This window comes from Phocoena phocoena, chromosome 4 (assembly GCF_963924675.1).
Source record: "Phocoena phocoena chromosome 4, mPhoPho1.1, whole genome shotgun sequence".
NCBI classification, from domain to species: Eukaryota; Metazoa; Chordata; class Mammalia; order Artiodactyla; family Phocoenidae; genus Phocoena; species Phocoena phocoena.
This window is the reverse complement of record NC_089222.1, coordinates 42,454,657-42,472,494: the sequence shown is the minus strand read 5'-3', so window position 1 is coordinate 42,472,494 and position 17,838 is coordinate 42,454,657. Positions and strand designations below refer to the sequence as shown.

At 40.0% G+C, this 17,838-nt stretch overlaps 1 protein-coding gene across 1 annotated transcript in view; it reads right to left on the bottom strand.

The window, feature by feature from the left end:
* The window catches only part of NMD3 (NMD3 ribosome export adaptor), a 40,032-nt gene extending 35,662 nt beyond the window's left edge, over positions 1 to 4,370 (bottom strand). The window contains exons 1-3 of the mRNA XM_065876258.1: positions 4,320 to 4,370; positions 3,081 to 3,215; positions 854 to 950 (exon numbers count right to left, since the gene is read on the bottom strand). Coding sequence (XP_065732330.1) covers positions 854 to 950; positions 3,081 to 3,215; positions 4,320 to 4,363 — 276 coding nt within the window. The 5' untranslated portion in view covers positions 4,364 to 4,370. The remainder of the gene's footprint in view (positions 1 to 853; positions 951 to 3,080; positions 3,216 to 4,319) is intronic.
* Between the last annotated feature and the right edge of the window lie 13,468 nt (positions 4,371 to 17,838).

Sequence of the window (17,838 nt, the reverse complement as noted above, 5' to 3'; positions counted from 1 at the left end):
TATTCAACAGACTGTATCAAGAACATTAAAAACTCTAAACTTAAAATATTACTCCTGAAAGAAAATTAATACAAAAACTGGAAGATAAAGGAAACTGTCAGGAACACAGGAAAAAAAAGATTAAAAACAATACAAGGGCAAAAAGGCAAAGCTTTCAGCTAGTAGGGCCAACATTTGATTGATACAAATTCCAGGGAGAAAAAACAAGGAAAATAAAGGGAAAAACTTCAAGGAACTCTTACATGTAATTTTATCAGAGTTTTAAGAGAATCTGAAGCTCGACAAACCAAAAAAGCCATTTCAATTACAAATATACCTGGTGGAAATAAGTCGTAAAGTTTAGCATAAATAAAACTGAAAGTGTTATGTAGAGCGCCTAACTACACTAACAAACCCTATTTGTTTTTTGAAGATGTTTATACCCTGACTTTAAGTAACAGGCACAAATATTTTCTTTCCAGAGCAGTAACGAAAAATTTTTTAAAACCGAATACCATAGCCCTAATACTATAGCCTCCAAATTATGTTTAGCAATGGCTTTATATAAACATTTTCAGTAAAGATTATTGCACATAAGAGGTTCTCAAATAATGAATGAAAAAAATTTGATTCTAAAGCAAAAAGATTTTCATTTCCATTAAAAAAGAATATATACAACTTTAAAAATGAAAACAGCATTTGTAGTAGTGTGCTTACCAACAGTAGCATTTAGTAGTTATTTTGGAAAATCTACTCAAACAAGGATTATCTGAAAATGAGAGATTAAACACTTAAACACACACACACACACACACACACACACACACACACACAGAACCCCCCCACAAAAACTGATTTTAGCTATTTGACCTACCTTACTCAGAGGGGCTTTGATTTTTTTCAAACATAAAGCAAGAAGTTCCCTAGATTCTAATGCACATTGTACCCAAGTTCCTGGTGGCTGGAAATATCTGAGAGAAAATATATTGAAATTCAGGATCTCTCAGAAAAAAAAAAAAAATTTCCATGTGAATATGCAGACGTAACAATGATTATTAAATTAATAATACCCAAGGTTGATCTGAGGCACTTAACCAAAATATATTTTAGAAGTTCCAGAAAACTTTCAGTTAGACAAGTAATTTAGTTAAAAAGATAAAATTCTGAGTATTTGAGAAAGTCAATCTGAAATAACTTATTAAAAGGTCTTATTACTTCAAGCACCAATAAGCATTCCAGTGAGGATGACAAAATGCCCCAGTGTTCCTTGAAGCTATACTTTGAAACAGGTGAAAAAATCACCTCCAAATAGCATTAAAATGGTTTACAATGTACATCTAAAATGCTTAAGAACTGCTTATTTCTCACACACAAAAAAGGTAAATTAGTACCTAATACTATGTATCAATAATACCTCAGACTATTTATCTACTTCAAAGTCCCTTTTCAAATTTTAAATTGTAAAATTTTAAATCTTATATAAAACCTGACTAAATTAAAATTGAAATCCTTTATGTATGTACTTTAAGTTTTTTAGCCCAGTCAGCTCAGGACTTAGGACAGTGCCTAGCATACAGCAAATGCTCAATAAATTAATACTTCTAAATGTATCATGTGAATGCTTTTTTTTCCTTACTTGTTAAGTAAATAGTCTGATTTTCACTTTTAAAGTTTCACTGAAAAAAATTATTTATATAGGTCCCTTTGTTATAAGCATGTTTTTGGAGTTAGAAAGGGCTTCGTATATCATCTAATAAAGCCCCTTCATTCTGATGAGAAAATTAAGGCTTAGAGAGGTGAAGTGGCCAAGAGTATCAAAGAGCTAGTTTGTGAGAAATTCAAGATAAACTGGGTCTCCTGATTCTCTGTCCAGTGTTTTTTTTCCACCGATGCTCTTAAGAGTAGCGAATATTTATTATAGATTAATCCTCACACCTGCCAAGCTTACAAACTATAAACTCCCTGAAACAGTACACAAGTTTCATGTCTTTGTTTTAATGTATTTTTCTGGGAAGATGCAGTTTTTAAATTCTTAAAGGGATTCATGAACCCCTCCCTCCCAAAAAAGTTAAGAGCCACTAGAGTCCTAACCCATTTGGGAAATCACAGGCATATAATTTTATGGGTAGTTTCAATGGGTAGTTTTGTATTACTCAATGGCCTCCTAGACATAAGCTGTTCATGCCAACGACTAAAGAAAACATAAAAGGAATAAAACATTAACTTTCAGTAGAAGTCTGCCTTAAAATCCAGTCTTCATTTCAGACCATCCTAGATATGATATACTGAGCTGTTTTTCCATCAGCTATAGTCATTTTAGTTACATGGGAACATTAATACATGATTTTTAATTTAAAACACACCACTAAATTACTTAAAAAATAAGGTGCTTTTTATCATACATGGCTTCTAAATGACTGAAGCGGAAAACAAAAGCTTCATGGTAATTAATAGTAATATGTCTTTAAAATCTGCTCTCACCCTTAAAAACATAAACTTGTATCTATTAATTGTATACACCAAACCTATTAATCTCTTAACAGAAAAAGAACAGATTCAAATACCTTTGCACTAACTTTACCAAATTAGCAGAGAAAAATAGAAAAGAACACTACAAAATTGCTAATTCTAAAATCTCTAACTAGGCCAACATACATAAAACTTAAATCTCAATTACATGCACTTTATTACATGTATCTTATCGCATGTATTTTTAAAGGATGGAAAGAGTATCATGTCTAGTGATTCACTATTATGTGAGTGTCATAACCCTAGGTGTACTGGGAACACAAAATGTTTAAGAATCATTGCCGTTATCCAAAATGAAAGTTCTATTACCTCTGATGTCCACTATGGTAACCACCAGGCACATGTGACTACTGAGGACTTGAAATGTGGGTAGCAGACAGAACTGAATACTTAATTTTATTACATTTTAATTACTTTAAACTTAAAAAGCCAATATGGCCAATGGCTGATGCCAATCTAGAATAATGTACAGTGAATATCTTAACATTCTTAAAATATTGTCAGTATATCCTGGTGGCTCTCCCACATACAAATTTCAACTTTAAGCAGGATAAAATAGTACGACACCGTACCTCTGGCACTGTTTGCAGAAAGATACAGAGACTTGTTTCGGAATGCCTTGGCTGATATCTACTTTACTTCGCAGACAAGCCACACAAATATTGGCAGGATTTGGACTGATCGGGACACCGCAATCGCAGCACAAGCTTAAATAAACAAAGCATACGTTTTTCAAATTAGATTTCATAAGTGCACAGGTTAAATTAAAAAACTATCAAACAGGGAGTAGCAGATACAAACTATAATACTATACATAAAAGAGATAAACAACAAGGTCCCACTGTATAGCACAGGTAACTATATTCAATAACCTGTAATAAACAACAATGGAAAAGAATATAAAAATATATATATATATCTGAATTACATTGCTGTACACCACAAACTAACACAACACTGAAAAATTAACTATACTTCAACAAAAAATAATAATAAAAAAATAAAAAACAAACAAACCAAAGCCTTCAAGTTAGGCCATAATATCTCTGCCCTTTTTAAAAAACTGACTTCAAAGATGCAGTAGATTAAAAAACCTTGGATTATTGAGGCGAAAAAAAACCAAGGATGGCCGCAATTCCAAAAAGCCTCAAAATATGGCCGATGTACAAAGGGTCTAGAGAGGCGAAATAACTGCTAATAGTAATCATCAGACAGCTTTATAGTCCAAAGGCAAATTTTTTTTTAAGCCTCAGTATAGCACAGGGACTGCCAAAATATAAACATTAACCCAAAGGAGAAAAATTTTTAGAGGATAGAAATAGTATCATGTCTAGTGACTCACTATGATGGGAGTGTCATAACCCTAGGTGTACTGGGAACACAAAATGTTTAAGAATCATTGACGTTACCCAGAATGAAAGTTCTATAACCTCTGATGTCCACTACGGTAACCACCAGGCAAATGTGACTACTGAGGACTTGAAATGTGGGTAGTAGACAGAACAAATGAATACATAATTTTATTACATTTTAATTACCTTAAATTTAAAAGTCAATGGCTGATGCCAACCTAGAAGAATGTACAGTGAATATTTTAACATTCTTAAACCAGTATTTACTACCACAAACTTCCCAGCGAAAAATGAACTCGTTTTTCTCAGGAAACAAGGCTTTTCATTTTTCCCACTTAAGACAAAAGAATCCCTCCGACCCCACCCCGCAAAGAAAAGCTTTCCCCACAGTAAGTTTCAAAGAGTCACTTTTAACATTTTTAAACTTAAGAGGGATAGGGGAAAAGGGACGCGACTCACATGTGTCCAGGTGTCTGCTTCACGGGTTCTGTCATATACTCCATTTTTCTGTATATCCTGATTTTAAAAAGAGAGAGAATAGTAAGATTTAAGACATCTGTTGCTCATCTTCCTTCTGCCTCTCTGAATAAGGCAGCCAAGCCTCGTAAAGCCGCAAATAAGAAAAACCAATTCCACCTGGAACCTTTGGAAGAAGTAATTTCTTTAATAACACAAAGAAGCGAATTCCGGAGGTTCCCGTCTGCAAGACCCTCGAGCCACTAAACTGCGCGCTGACCTCAGGCGGCACCTGGGCGCCAACCCCGGCGAACCCAAGGAGGGGCCAGAGGGGGCCGGGCCCTCACCGGACACCCCACGCCCTCACCGCTGCCCTCACCGTGCCTCGAACCTCACTGTAAGAGTCCGCGGGCGGTGTCACCGCACCTGCGGGCCACCCACCCACCCCACTCCGACCCCGCACCCCGCGGGTGAGGCCTCACGCGGGCTCCCGCCGGCGGCACACACGCTGCGCGCACGCGGCCCGAGGTAGCCCGAGCCCAGGGAGTCTGTCCCCCTCTCTCCTTAGGGACCCCGCACGACTGCAAGCCGGGTCTCGGCCCCCAGAACCTACTTAGCGCCTCTGGGCCAGACTCTGGCCAGATGTGCCGAAAAACCGCAACAGGACCAGCTCCTACCGCCTAGTCAGCTGCCACCACAGCTGACTCCAGTACACTGAAGATCTCGCGAGAGAATAGCTCGAAATCTCGCGGGCCGACAGCGCGAATCACAGCGGCGTGTGGGGGACCGAGAAAGGGGAGGGTGCTGGCGAGCGGAGGGCGGAAAGGGCGGGGCGGGGCGGAGGCCAGGCTGGTGGAAAAGATGAGGGAGAGAAGGCAGCGGGTTCTCTGGCTCTCTCGTCCTATGGCGCCTGAGACTCACACAGACTTTACAACTCTTCTATTTGGTTATCGTCCTTCCCGATCTTCTTGGCCAGAGTTCAATCAGAGCCACTTTTTAGATACCCCTATTGGGAGCTTGCTTCTTGTTTAAATGATTATATAAAAGTTATCTATAAACGGTACCACGTTGGACAAAAATTACAGTAACTTCCATCGAGGGCAGTGCCTTTGTCTATTTTGTTCGCCGTTATATGCCTAATGCCTGCCACATCCTAACTGCTCCAAGGAATATTTGTTGAATAGATGAAAGAAATGTAAGAAATAACTATTTGTGAAGAAGTCTATGTTATTTTCAGACCACTCTATTAGAATGTTTCCCCATAGCGCACTTAATATTTCCTTATGACTTTATACCTTGATCCTAGAGCAGCTCAGAAAGAGTCTAATCACTTTCTTATGACAGAATTTCAAATATTTGAAGAGTGCAACCATATTCTTTTTCTGTCTTCTCGCCCCAAATTTCAAGAAATAAGCAAGGTCGCCTTATAGAAGGTCATGAAAGAAGGCCTCCCATTTCTTGCGTAGGGTACTTAAGTAGTCTCCCATTCCTTCTCCTTATTTCCACACTCCAATCCATCCTTCTAAAATGCAAATTTGATTTTGTTACTCTCCCCTGCTTTTAATCCTTCAATGGTCTCCACTCTGGATTATTTCCAGTTTCTCTGCATAGAAAAAAGACCCTTCAGGATCTGACCCTGACGTAACCTGTCACATTCCTAAGCACACAGCCTTTCAAACCAACTGGCAGGTCCTACAGGAAATAATCTTCCTTTGCTGGCCTACCTGTGAGTACTGGCCAGCTTCGGAATGTCAAGAGCTGTTCCTTTTTTCTTTCTCAATACACTCCTTCCACACCCTGATTGATTTGGCAGCAAGTGCCACAGTGCCAGTCTTGTTAGGCACTGGATCAACACAAGACATGGTCCCTGCCCTTATGGAGCTTATGTTTTACAGATGAGGCTGATATTCCAAAAAACTAGGTAATTTGCTGAGAGTTCTGTAGCAAGTAAGTGGCAGAACCAGGACCTGAACAACAGTCTGTCTAACTCTGTGTACATGTACCACCATACCAGGCTGCCAGCCTTCTGAGGCTCAGGTCAGCTATTCCTATTCGTGGGCTTTTTTTCGTTTTTTTTTTTAAGAAACTTTATTTTCCATCGACCTTATTTCCATCTTCTGTTTAAGAATCTGTGGAAGGGCTTCCCTGGTGGTGCAGTGGTTGAGAGTTCGCCTGCCGATGCAGGGAACACGGGTTCGTGCCCCGGTCCGGCAGGATCCCACATGCCGCGGAGCGGCTGGGCCCGTGAGCCATGGCCGGTGAGCCTGCGCGTCCGGAGCCTGTGCTCCGCAACGGGAGAGGCCACGACAGTGAGAGGCCCTAGTACCGCAAAAAAAAAAAAAAAAAAAAAAAGAATCTGTGGAAGAGCAGCTTTGAGACCACTCTGGTTGTTTCTCCCCATTTAGTGGTCTGAGCAGCGGCAGCAGACCGGCCTTCAGAGGCTGGCTGCGCACCGTGGTCCTTCCGGAGGAGCTGCTGGAAGGTGCTGAGGCCACCTGCGCCTTCAGACCCGTCTGCAACTTCGGGTTTAGTAGCAATAAGTTCGAGACCTGGAGCGGCTCATTCACCCCGAAATTCCTCCGGGGTCTCAGCCTTTTCAGCAGCCGCCTGCTCTTCCTTTTCAGTCTCTTCACGATCCCTGTAGAAGCAGAGACACGACCTGACTTCCCACGAGCGCGCACCCGAGATGGAGCCGCGCAGGCGCACAATCCCCAGGCCAGCACCACCACATCAGACCTGCCGGGAGCTCCCCTCGTGCTGAAGGGATAGCAGCGTCCACACAGCGCAGGGGGAGAGTCTGTGTGATGTGGAGCAACGGTAGGCGGGTTACCATAAGACGCCTCTGTGAGGCTGGTGGTCAACCCTGATAACCGCACAACACACAGCGGAAGGCTGCCTGGATCCGGTTAGTGAAGCTGCCAGGAGTGGATGGAGCACCTACAATAGAGAGGCTCCCGTGGCAGCAGCAAACTTCAGCACAGATCGCTGGCCTGCGTTCCTGGAGGGTATGACACTGGCGTCTGCTGGGTTTTCAGTGTCGACAATGGCACGAGCTGCTGGCAGAATCTTCTCCCGGGTTCTCTTCAGATTTATGAGGTAACGCCATCACTTTTCCTTTTGTAGAGGTGCTGTTCCATTTGGAAGTCAGGTTGGTGCCACCTCAGTGGGCTCCGCTGTGAGGGATTTGAGAACATCCTCCTCCTTCATTTGCAGGACATCAAGTGCTCCGGTTATTGTGAAATTTTCCCTGTAAGTTACAAGGGGGAGCCCAGAACAACGCCGCCATATGGGCCCCTCTCTGGTTAATGCAGAAAGGCCACAGGCTTTTTTTTCTTTTTGGAGTATAGTTGATTCACAGGCTTTTGATAAATGAAATACGTACCTATATCTCTCCTCCCACTTCCCACCCCTCAGTACTAAGATCTCCAGATGTGAGAAGTAAGTGCTTGCTGTTAAATGTCTGCCACAAACCAGGATGACCTTGCTAGGACTGGTCTCACAGTGGGATAATATAGGCAAATTACACCTGAGAGAAACTCATTTTGCACTTTTTATTTAATCCTCAAATCTCACCTTGAAAAAATGTGTTCTCTTGTACCATAGTCCTTACATTCAGGATATCTGTCCTTATTTGAATCTTAGCTTTCTTTTGTTTTTACAAACTTAAATTCAGACCTCCTAGGAAGTTACAGTTTCACCAGATTCATCACCCACAAACTCATTAAAAAAAAGTTTAGATCAGAATCCATAAAATCTCTTTCTCAACCAATTAAGGTAAATATAAATATTGATTTTCACCTGTTTTGTTTTAGATTACAACATAACTTTCTTGGAGACAGACTGAATAAGTGTTTTAAAAGTAGGGTTTTATTAATTTTAAATATCTTCAATACCTAGCAAGTAGTAAATGCTCCATTCATATCTGTTAATCACTGAAATTCTACACAGAACTTTCAGATGCAGAGTGTGGTTTTTTTCACACCATCAAATGTGATAGCACGTGTGGGATATCAAGATCTCATTGGTTGGAGATTAGCTCAGGAGAGGTTTATTAGGGAGTACACTTAGAATCAACACCTGTGCAAAGGAAGGAGGGGAACCACAAGTGGGTAGAGAGAGAAGCCGAGGTGCCTTGCAGTCTGATGGAGGCCTCAGCAACCATAATGCCGGAAGTTCTGAAGCTGAGATGACTTGAGAGTTTTCTTGAGGGGGCTGGGCCGTTGTTCATTGATGAGTCATTGGATGTGACCGCTCAAGGAAGGAGGTGTAACCTCAGGTGAGGTTTCCTTCTTCAGCCAAGGCAGTCCCAGAAGTGGGTGAGGCTCAGAGCTTTCTTCCAGCAGCAGGAATAAGGAATAAGTCATTCAGAGGAATAAGTCCTTCATTTCTGAAATGGGATCTGGGATGCACCACACAAAAGCAGTTTATCTATAGAATTGATACTAGACCTGGACTCTCAGGGCCTTGCTTCATGTCCATAACTTGCGACTTATAGACCCTCTGCCCCCAAGGGGTTGCTTCACCTCTCTGAGCCTTAGTTTCCTTCTTTTTGTTTTTTTAATTTTTGTTGAAATATATTGTAGTTGATTTACAATTTTGTGTTAGTTGGACAGCAAAGTGATTCAGTTATTCATATATAAACATATATATATATATATTCTTTTTCAGATTCTTTTCCATTATAGGTTATTACAAGATATTGAGTATAGTTCCCTGTGCTATACAGTAGGCCCTTGTTGGTTCCTTCTTTCTAAAACTACGTGATAATCTGTCCCTCATAAAGTATTGTGAGAAATGATTGAGATAAGGTATGTAGAAATGTTAGTAAGCTGCAAAAAGAAGTGCTTAGTAAACTATAAAAAGCTGTTATGGACAGTTATGTTATTCTCAGGTGAAGCTCCTTAACAGCAATTGAGTTAAATGGCAAGGAATGGTTAGTATTTGATACATCCAATGTATAGAATTTGAAACATCACACTTGTGATCTTGCTTCACTCTTAATTTACAGATAAAGAAATTATAAACAAAATAAAATTTGAGTTTTCATTTTGTGAAATTCATTCACCTATAACATCCGTGCATATGTCTGCGTGTGTATTATACTTAACAAAAAGTTTTAAAAATACAAATAAACTCTCACATAGAATCCCAGTAAATAAAACAGAAAAAACAGAATAATAAAATTACTATAATAGTACTTGAGAAATTTCCCCACTTTTGCAAATTGCAAAATATTGGAGATTAAATTTGTAATGTTCTACTGTAGTTTTTCAAAGATGTAATCACGGACTTCTCGCTTTAGATGTTAGTGATGGGAGAGAACTACTATAGTAGTAGATGAGGAAATATTTTACAAAAATAAATTTTATAGGTATTATAAAAGAGAAGATGAACAAAGGAAAAAGCATGAACAAATTTAGATGCACCAAAATAACTTTCAACTATAAAACTACTATATATAAAATAGATAACTAATAAGGACTACTGTATAGCACAGTACGGTTCAGTACTCTATAATGACCTATATGGAAAAGAATCTAAATAAGAGTTGATATATGCATATGTATAACTGATTCACTTTGCTGTACAGCAGAAAGTAACACAACACTGTAAATCAACTATACTCCAATAAAAATTTTAAAAATAAAACTTTATATGCGCTGGGTCCCAATGAACTAAGAATTGGGGGATATGAAACTGACATTTTTGCTCTGATCCTTGTTTTCAGTACTTGCTACCATGTCAGTGTCTCATTGGTCTAAAAGCGTGCTCACCTCTTCCTCTCAGATGATCTCAAAGATACTTGGTGCTCTGTTTTTTTTGTTTGTTTTTTTTTGGTTTTTTTGTTTTGTTTTTGCGGTACACGGGCCTCTCACTGTTGTGGCCTTTTCCGTTGTGGAGCACAGTCTCCGAACGCGCAGGCTCAGCGGCCATGGCTCACGGGCCCAGCCGCTCCGCGGCATGTGGGATCTTCCCGGACCGGGGCACGAACCCGTGTCCCCTGAATCGGCAGGCGGACTCTCAACCACTGCGCCACCAGGGAAGCCCAGGTGCTCTGTTTTTTATTTCACTCCTGTAGCAAGAATGGGGAAGATACACAAAACTGTACTTGTCTGGAGGTGATGGGGAGAATTTTCCTGCCAAAACTGTTTAGAAATAAACTTACTTTGCCTATGTCGGCATTTTATAACATCTGAAGTTGAGTTTCAGGGGAGTTGCCAAGGATGTACAGGGAGTGTATGTAAGCAAATTTGGATGTCAGAAAAAAGCACTTTCTAAAATGTCTGGCTCTGTAGCTGATTTACTTTAGGATACTTTTCAGTTAGTTGAACCATGACCTCCTAATAAACTTCCCAAATTATTATAAAAATTATTATTATTGAAGAAATAATACAGGAAATATTTTTGCAGAACATAAGGACAAGAATGTACAGATTGAAAGAATCCACCGTATTCTCATCAAAATGGAAAAAATTGGTACACACCAGAGATCATTGTCATGAGGCTTAGAACACTAGTGATGAAAAGATCCTTGAAGTTTCCAAGTATAAAAAAACAGGTCACATACGGAGGATCAAGATCAGAATACCTTCAGACTTCTCAACAGCAACAACAGAAACAAGAAGGTAATGAAGAAATACTTTGAAAATTCTGAAGAAAAATTATTTCTAACCTTGAATTCTATCCTAGACCAAACTGTCAATAAAGTGTGAGGATTGAATAAAGATATTCTTAGTTTCACCCTTCTGAGGAAGTTACTGAAAGATGTAAACCAAGAAAAAGGAAGATACAGGACTCAGGAAACATGAGAAAAGTTAAGCAAAATCCCAAGGGGATAGTTATATGCTACACAAAGAGAGCTTCATCTGGATTGGAGCAATCAGATGGCTCTGAGAGAGATCTCTACAAGAAACTAAATATCGATGACATATACAATGTTTCTGAATATCTTGAAGAGTTAGACATCTGGGAAATAGTTGGATATTGATAAGGGAATACTACGAAAAAATTTCCACACAAAAATTTGAAAACTTAGGTGTAATAGACCAATTCCTCAAAAAGCACAAACTACCACAACTCACACAAAATGAAGTAGATAGTTTGAATAACCTGGTAACTACTAAGAAAATTGAATTTGTAGTAATTTTTTTCACAATGCTTCAACACTTTTTTCTTCATCATCAGTTGGCTGACTTAACCCCAACCGTATTCCCCTTCTCCCCAGTCTCTTTACCACTAGGAGCAACCACAAGACACAGTTTTGGCCAGCAGGTTACAAGGAGAAATCTACTGGGCAATCTTCCAGAAAACTTTAGCTATCTTAATAAAAAGGCACAGACTCAATGGAAGCCATTTTGCCCTCACTCTTTGCTCCTTTGCCCTTTTGTCTGCCTCTTGTCTGGAACGCAAATGTGATGCCTGGAGGCACAGCAGCCATCTCCTGTCCATAAGGCAAAGAGCAATAAGGGCAAATGCTATCAAGCAGAGTATGGTGAGGCAGAAGAGAGCTAGAAAGAGCCTGTGTCTTGGCTGTGTTATTATGTGGTGGCACCAACCCTGGAGTTCTTTCTCTTGAACGATAAAAAAAAACAAAATACTTTATTTGTGTAAGCCACCATTGGCCAGGTTTTCTATTATTTGTAACCAAACACACTTCTAACAGATTCCTTACTCAGGAGATTCTCATCAGGGCTGATACACTTCACCTATTATAAGACTATTATAAGGATGAAAAACAGGATAGCTGCTTTATATTCTCTGTGTGTTTCAGAAACCAAATTGCTGATACTGCCTTTTCCTTTCTTCTTTCTCTACAATATTTTATGTTTCTTATTCTCCTCAGCTTGGGCTAAATTTGTATTATAAACAGACCCTTGCCAGTCACTCTCCTAATTGAATTGGACTTTTGTTCTAGCTCAGACAGCTCAGAATTTTTTAATAGTCTTCCTAAACCATCCCAGTCCAAGGCAGTTGCTCCCTTCTTTGACCTCATAGCACTTACTGTCTGCACCTCCCAACTGCCAATTCATCATGCACTGCCCCATGACACTTCTCATACAGCTGTCATAGAATAATCGATGTTTAGAGCTGGACATGACATTAAAAATCATCTTCTCCAGCCACCTCACTGCATGTGAATTGTGGCTTAAATCTTGGATTTTTCTTTACCTCTTCAGGGGTTTACAGCTTATCATCCCAACTAGATCTTAAGCTCCTAGAGAAAAGAAAAATGAGTAAGTGTTTAAGTTACCTCCTATAAGCCAGACACCTGACACTCACTTTAATTTTCACAACAATCCTATGAAATGGAGACCTGATTGAAATAAGAAGGTGTTCATTTGGGGTTTCTTAGGACTGCATCCCATAAGACACAGATCCAAGAAGCACTTGAATTGTGTTCTACCAGTCTACAAAATGGGAGAGGCTTATAAAGGCGAAAACCACAAGGTTACAGTTAATTACATGAGTTGTTTATCAAGAATTATAATCGGAGCTGGCAAGAAGTAAGGGTGATTGTTAGGTAAGGAATGGTTGGGGTCTGAAATGGCTTCATAGTTGTAAGGGGAGACCTTGAGAACATAAAGTTACACTTGGTAGGTATTGTTCTGAATACAGCTGGTTGTGTCCTTGGATCTGGTACAGTTTAAAGAATGTTCAGTTCTCAGTGGTTCAGGGACATGTCTGAGACCAGAACCTCCATGGCCACCCAACCCCATTTTTGTATACCTGAACTGTGATCACTCCACTATAATTTCAATTTGTCATCAGTACAATACCTAGAAAGAGAAGAAGCCCATTCTGACTCAGGTCTTAAGATATTTAAGTGTCTTTAACCTCCTCCTAGGCTGCTAAACCACTTGATTGGATTTTGCCTTTGGGGGGTTCTTCAACCTTTAAACCTCAAGAGATTCTGCATTTTCTTCATAGACTTTCTCTCTAGTAAGAGATTTAAAATATATCTGTGATATTGTGATTTATAATAAGAAATATACATTTGGTCTTCATCTCCAATCCCTGACCCAGGGCTTCTAAAACCCTTGTAAATTCCTAAGTTGTAAGCGCACTAGAAGCATCTTTCATTCCATTCAGGAGACTCTGGGTAGGCTTCTGGCTGGCTTCTGCATGAACGGTGGTCATCAGAAAGACCAAGCTGTGATTAGAATTTTCAGCCTCACCACCCATCCTCCAGAGAGGGGAGAGGGACTGGTAATGGAGTTAATAATTGACCATCCCTATGTGAGAAAGCCTCCATAAAATCCCAATAGTTAGGGGTTCACAGAGCTTCCAGGTGGGTGAACATCCACGTACCATACCGGAGGTTGACACACCCCACTTCATGGGGACAGAAGCTCCTGTGCTCAGGACCCTCCCAGGTTTCACCCTATGTATCTTCATCTGGCTGTTCACCTATATCCTCTATTATAGCTTTGATAAACTGGTAAACATGTTTCCTTGAGTTCTGTGAGCCACTTTTGCAAATTAATAATACCCAAAGAGGGAGCTGTGAGAACCTCCTATTTGTAGCCAAGTCAGATAGACGTCGGTAACCTAGGGACCTAGTACTTGAAACTGACATCTGAAGTGGGAGGGGAGCAGTTTTGTGGGATTGAACCCCTTAACCTGTGGAATCTGACTCTATCTCCAGGTAGACAGTGCCAGAATTCAATTAAATCATAAATCCAGATGGCTTCCTGGAGAATTGCTTGGCATGGGGCAAAAAAACGCAAACATTTGGTGACCGGAAGTGTCAGAAGTGTTATGAGTGTGGCAGTAGTGTAAGAGTAAAGGAGAAATACAGAACTGTAGGTTTTTCCAACTCAATATCTAATAGCCAAATAAGATAATGGTTCTTTGTATTTAATGTTAACATTTTTAAGATGCAGTGCTAATGGAACAAAAATATTTTACTGTTTTGTCTTAATGGAAAAACTATTAGTTATCCATCATGATAAAATCTTGTAACAAATATACATATATTGTTAAGTTAACACAGAACAGTTTTTGTTCTTTCTGAACAGCAGCAAACAAAAGTGCTTTGTAGAGAATAACTTTGTAAGCTATTTGAGATAACTCACACCACTAAGAAAAAATAATGGAAATATTTAACGAAATGAAATTTAGTAGTTCCAAGGTTCAGAGAAATGTCAGCAATTTTTTATTCCATTCAGTAATCCAATTGTATCCTTATTTTTCATCTGCAGCATTCCATAATTTAATCGGGGCCTAGCAGATTTTTAATTTGGAGTTTGGAAGTCTTTCGGTTGCATTACCTTTTTCAGAACTAGCTTAACACTAGATTGGCAATTAAAATGCAGGTGTGGGCTTCCCTGGTGGTGCAGTGGTTGAGAGTCCGCCTGCCGATGCAGGGGACACGGGTTTGTGCCCCGGTCCGGGAAGATCCCACATGCCACGGAGCGGCTGGGCCCGTGAGCCATGGCCACTGAGCCTGCGCGTCCGGAGTCTGTGCTCTGCAACGGGAGAGGCCACAGCAGTGAGAGGCCCGCGTACCACCAAAGGGAAAAAAAAAAAATGCAGGTGTAATTTTCTTCTAATGCCATTGCTATTGTTTAGATAACAAGAAAAATCTTAGGTAATTGGCTTTGATGAGTGCAGTCCTATAGCTGTCATCCATCTCTGATATAAGCCACATTTGATTTTTAAAGTGTATAGATAATCTCTTCACTTTTAAAAAAAGGGTAGGGCCTCCCTGGTGGCGCAGTGGTTGAGAGTCCGCTTGCTGATGCAGGGGACACGGGTTCGTGCCCCAGTCCGGGAAGATCCCACATGCCGCAGAGTGGCTAGGCACGTGAGCCAAGGCCGCTGAGCCTGCGCGTCTGGAGCCTTTGCGTTCGGAACCTATGCTCTGCAACGGGAGAGGCCACAACAGTGAGAGGCCCGCATACCGCAAAATAAAAAAAAGTGTAATTTTACATTTCTGCATTTTAAAAAGAGCTCGGTCACAATTTTAGATGCCTGCATTTAATAATGTACTTGTACGTGTCACCTTTGGGAACATACCTTTGCCTGTATAATCCGAGTTTATTTATAACTTTTCTGATTATATACTGCTTAAATCTGTAAACTCAAGATATGCAATGAATATCAATTTCAAAAAAACACCACAAGTTATGGTAATTGGTTGTACATGTTTAAAATGTTAACCAAAAATAAATAAGCTAATATATATATGTCTAATAGGTACCTGTATGTCACAAGGCCACACAGGTCTCTAGTCATGTGGATGTTTATACCTATTAACCATAAGCCTCAATAGAAAAGGACTATACCTTGTAGGCCTTTATATCCATCAGGTCTAATATAGGAGAGTCTAATAAACATTTGAAAGATGAATGAATGAATGAATGAGTGAATGAATGAGTTTCCTTGAAGGGCAGTCAGGTGATTCATACTTCTTTGAGTTTCTTCAGATTGCTAGCACAATGTTTTGCCCAAAGTAAACAACATTTACTAATTGACATGTGTTAAAAGGAGGAAAGAGAAAAGCCTCCTTTGTCTTTCTCACCAGGCTACGCCATTGTTCTAAACATTACGGAATATGCATTTTCCTGTCAGCATGGTATGTCAAGGACTCAGGCAAACTAGATGTGCCCTATGACCCAGCCATTTCCCCCTGACCTTTGCCTTTTCTTTGATCCTATAAGTTTGTTAAAGAATTACTTTATAATTATTACTCTGTTAAAAATACTGTTTTAAAAAGATAGGATGATGTATTACTTTGATAATGAGGGGGAAAATGAAGAAACCCAACTTGTATGAATTCTCTTCATATTTTCTCTTCTCCCACTTTATTTATGAAGAAGCTTACAATTTATTTATTTAGCCATACAGTGTGGCTTGTGGGATCTTAGTTCCCTGACCAGGGATTGAACCCGGGCCATGGCAGTGACAGAGCGGAGTCCAAACCACTGGACCGCCCGGGAATTCCCAGGAGCTTATAATTTAGAAGGGAGGACTCAAAGTGGTATACTACAGCAAATCCAATGCATGGGAATTTTTGACAATGTCTAACATTGGCTTTTAAAAAATTGAATCAATTGCTTTATCATATAATATTCTTAAATACAAGCATGAGAAACTGACTGTGGCTTAGTTAGCAGAAAGGAATTTGTGACATGCTCTTGGTAGGCTTCAGAATCCAAAGGAAGGTGGAAGACAAGACTCAGTCATGCAGCCAGGAACACCACTCAAAATCACACAACTCATCCAGTCAAAACCACACAGACATCACTCCCACAGGATACACACTGCAGCCTGCCCTGCAGACGCAGCTACTGCTGCTAGAACCTCAGTCCCTGCTTCCCTAGGAACTCTGTGTGGCTACCATAAGGCTTCCTGCAGTCCTGATTCTTTGCATCATTAACTCAGAAGTTCAGAGCTGGCACCTGTAATCAGCAGAACCTAGATCATGTGAGCAGATGAAGGAGATGGGGCAGTAACTAGAGTCTGAGTCAGAGTTTGAGCCACTGACCACTACAGTCCAGTCCCTTTCTTGCTAATTTTCAAAGAACTACCTCCTACGCCCCAACCTTTGCCCCTTCCAAGTTTAGAATCCCTAAACAAGCTTAGCAATTTGCACATTCATTGCCAAAATTAACATACTTGGATGCGTTAAGAAGTCTAATAGCCAGATGTTCTTGGTAAATGTTTATTGGGCTATTTTTAGACAGTGGTGATGCATTCAATTAATATTTATAAATGTAAAACAGAAAGCCCTAAATGGTCATGATTGCACTCCTTCAATATTCTTTTAAAATTCAGAATTAGCTCCTGAATAGAGTCTGCAAGTGCCTTGAGAAACCAATTAAAAATCTTAATCCCTGTATGGCATGATTTTCCTTCTCTTCATTACTGTGCAGGCTTATTGCTTCCTGGTCCATCAGCAGCACTGTCAACCTCGGCCCCTCTCTAATAACCTTTAATCCGTCTAAAAGACTGAGCAATCAAACAGCTCAGTGAAAATTTACTTGAGTTCAACAAATTCTTGGTTACACTTACTAATTTTCTGGAAAAGCTTCCAAGAGGGTAAGTGGTGGCCCAGAATATGATATTGATTCGTGAGTTGCTTGGCATGTAGTCGCAAGCCTTGAGTTCACATACAAGGAAATGCTTTTAGCTGCAAGCACTTTAATGTCTGTTCAGAGCTCAACAAACTCATCCTCTAAAATCCTAGCAATTATTTTATTGCTGAAATTTAGAGACTTTTCAGTAAAACACGCATGTCAGTAAAAATTATAGACAATGAAGAATTTTTACACGTGAGATATTTCAAATACTGAACTGTCAGATTTAGACTCAATTTATATTTATTGAGCACAGACTGTCAAGCACCATTCAAGGCAAGGTTACAAACATTCTCTGAACTGTCGCTACAAACTCATGAGGTAGATTAAATCCCACTTCACTGATGAGGAAAGCAAAGCTCGAGGTCTATGGGACTTACTGAAGATCACAAGCCTAGTAGATGGTAAAGCCAGGGTTTGAGCCTGGCTCCTGATCTAAA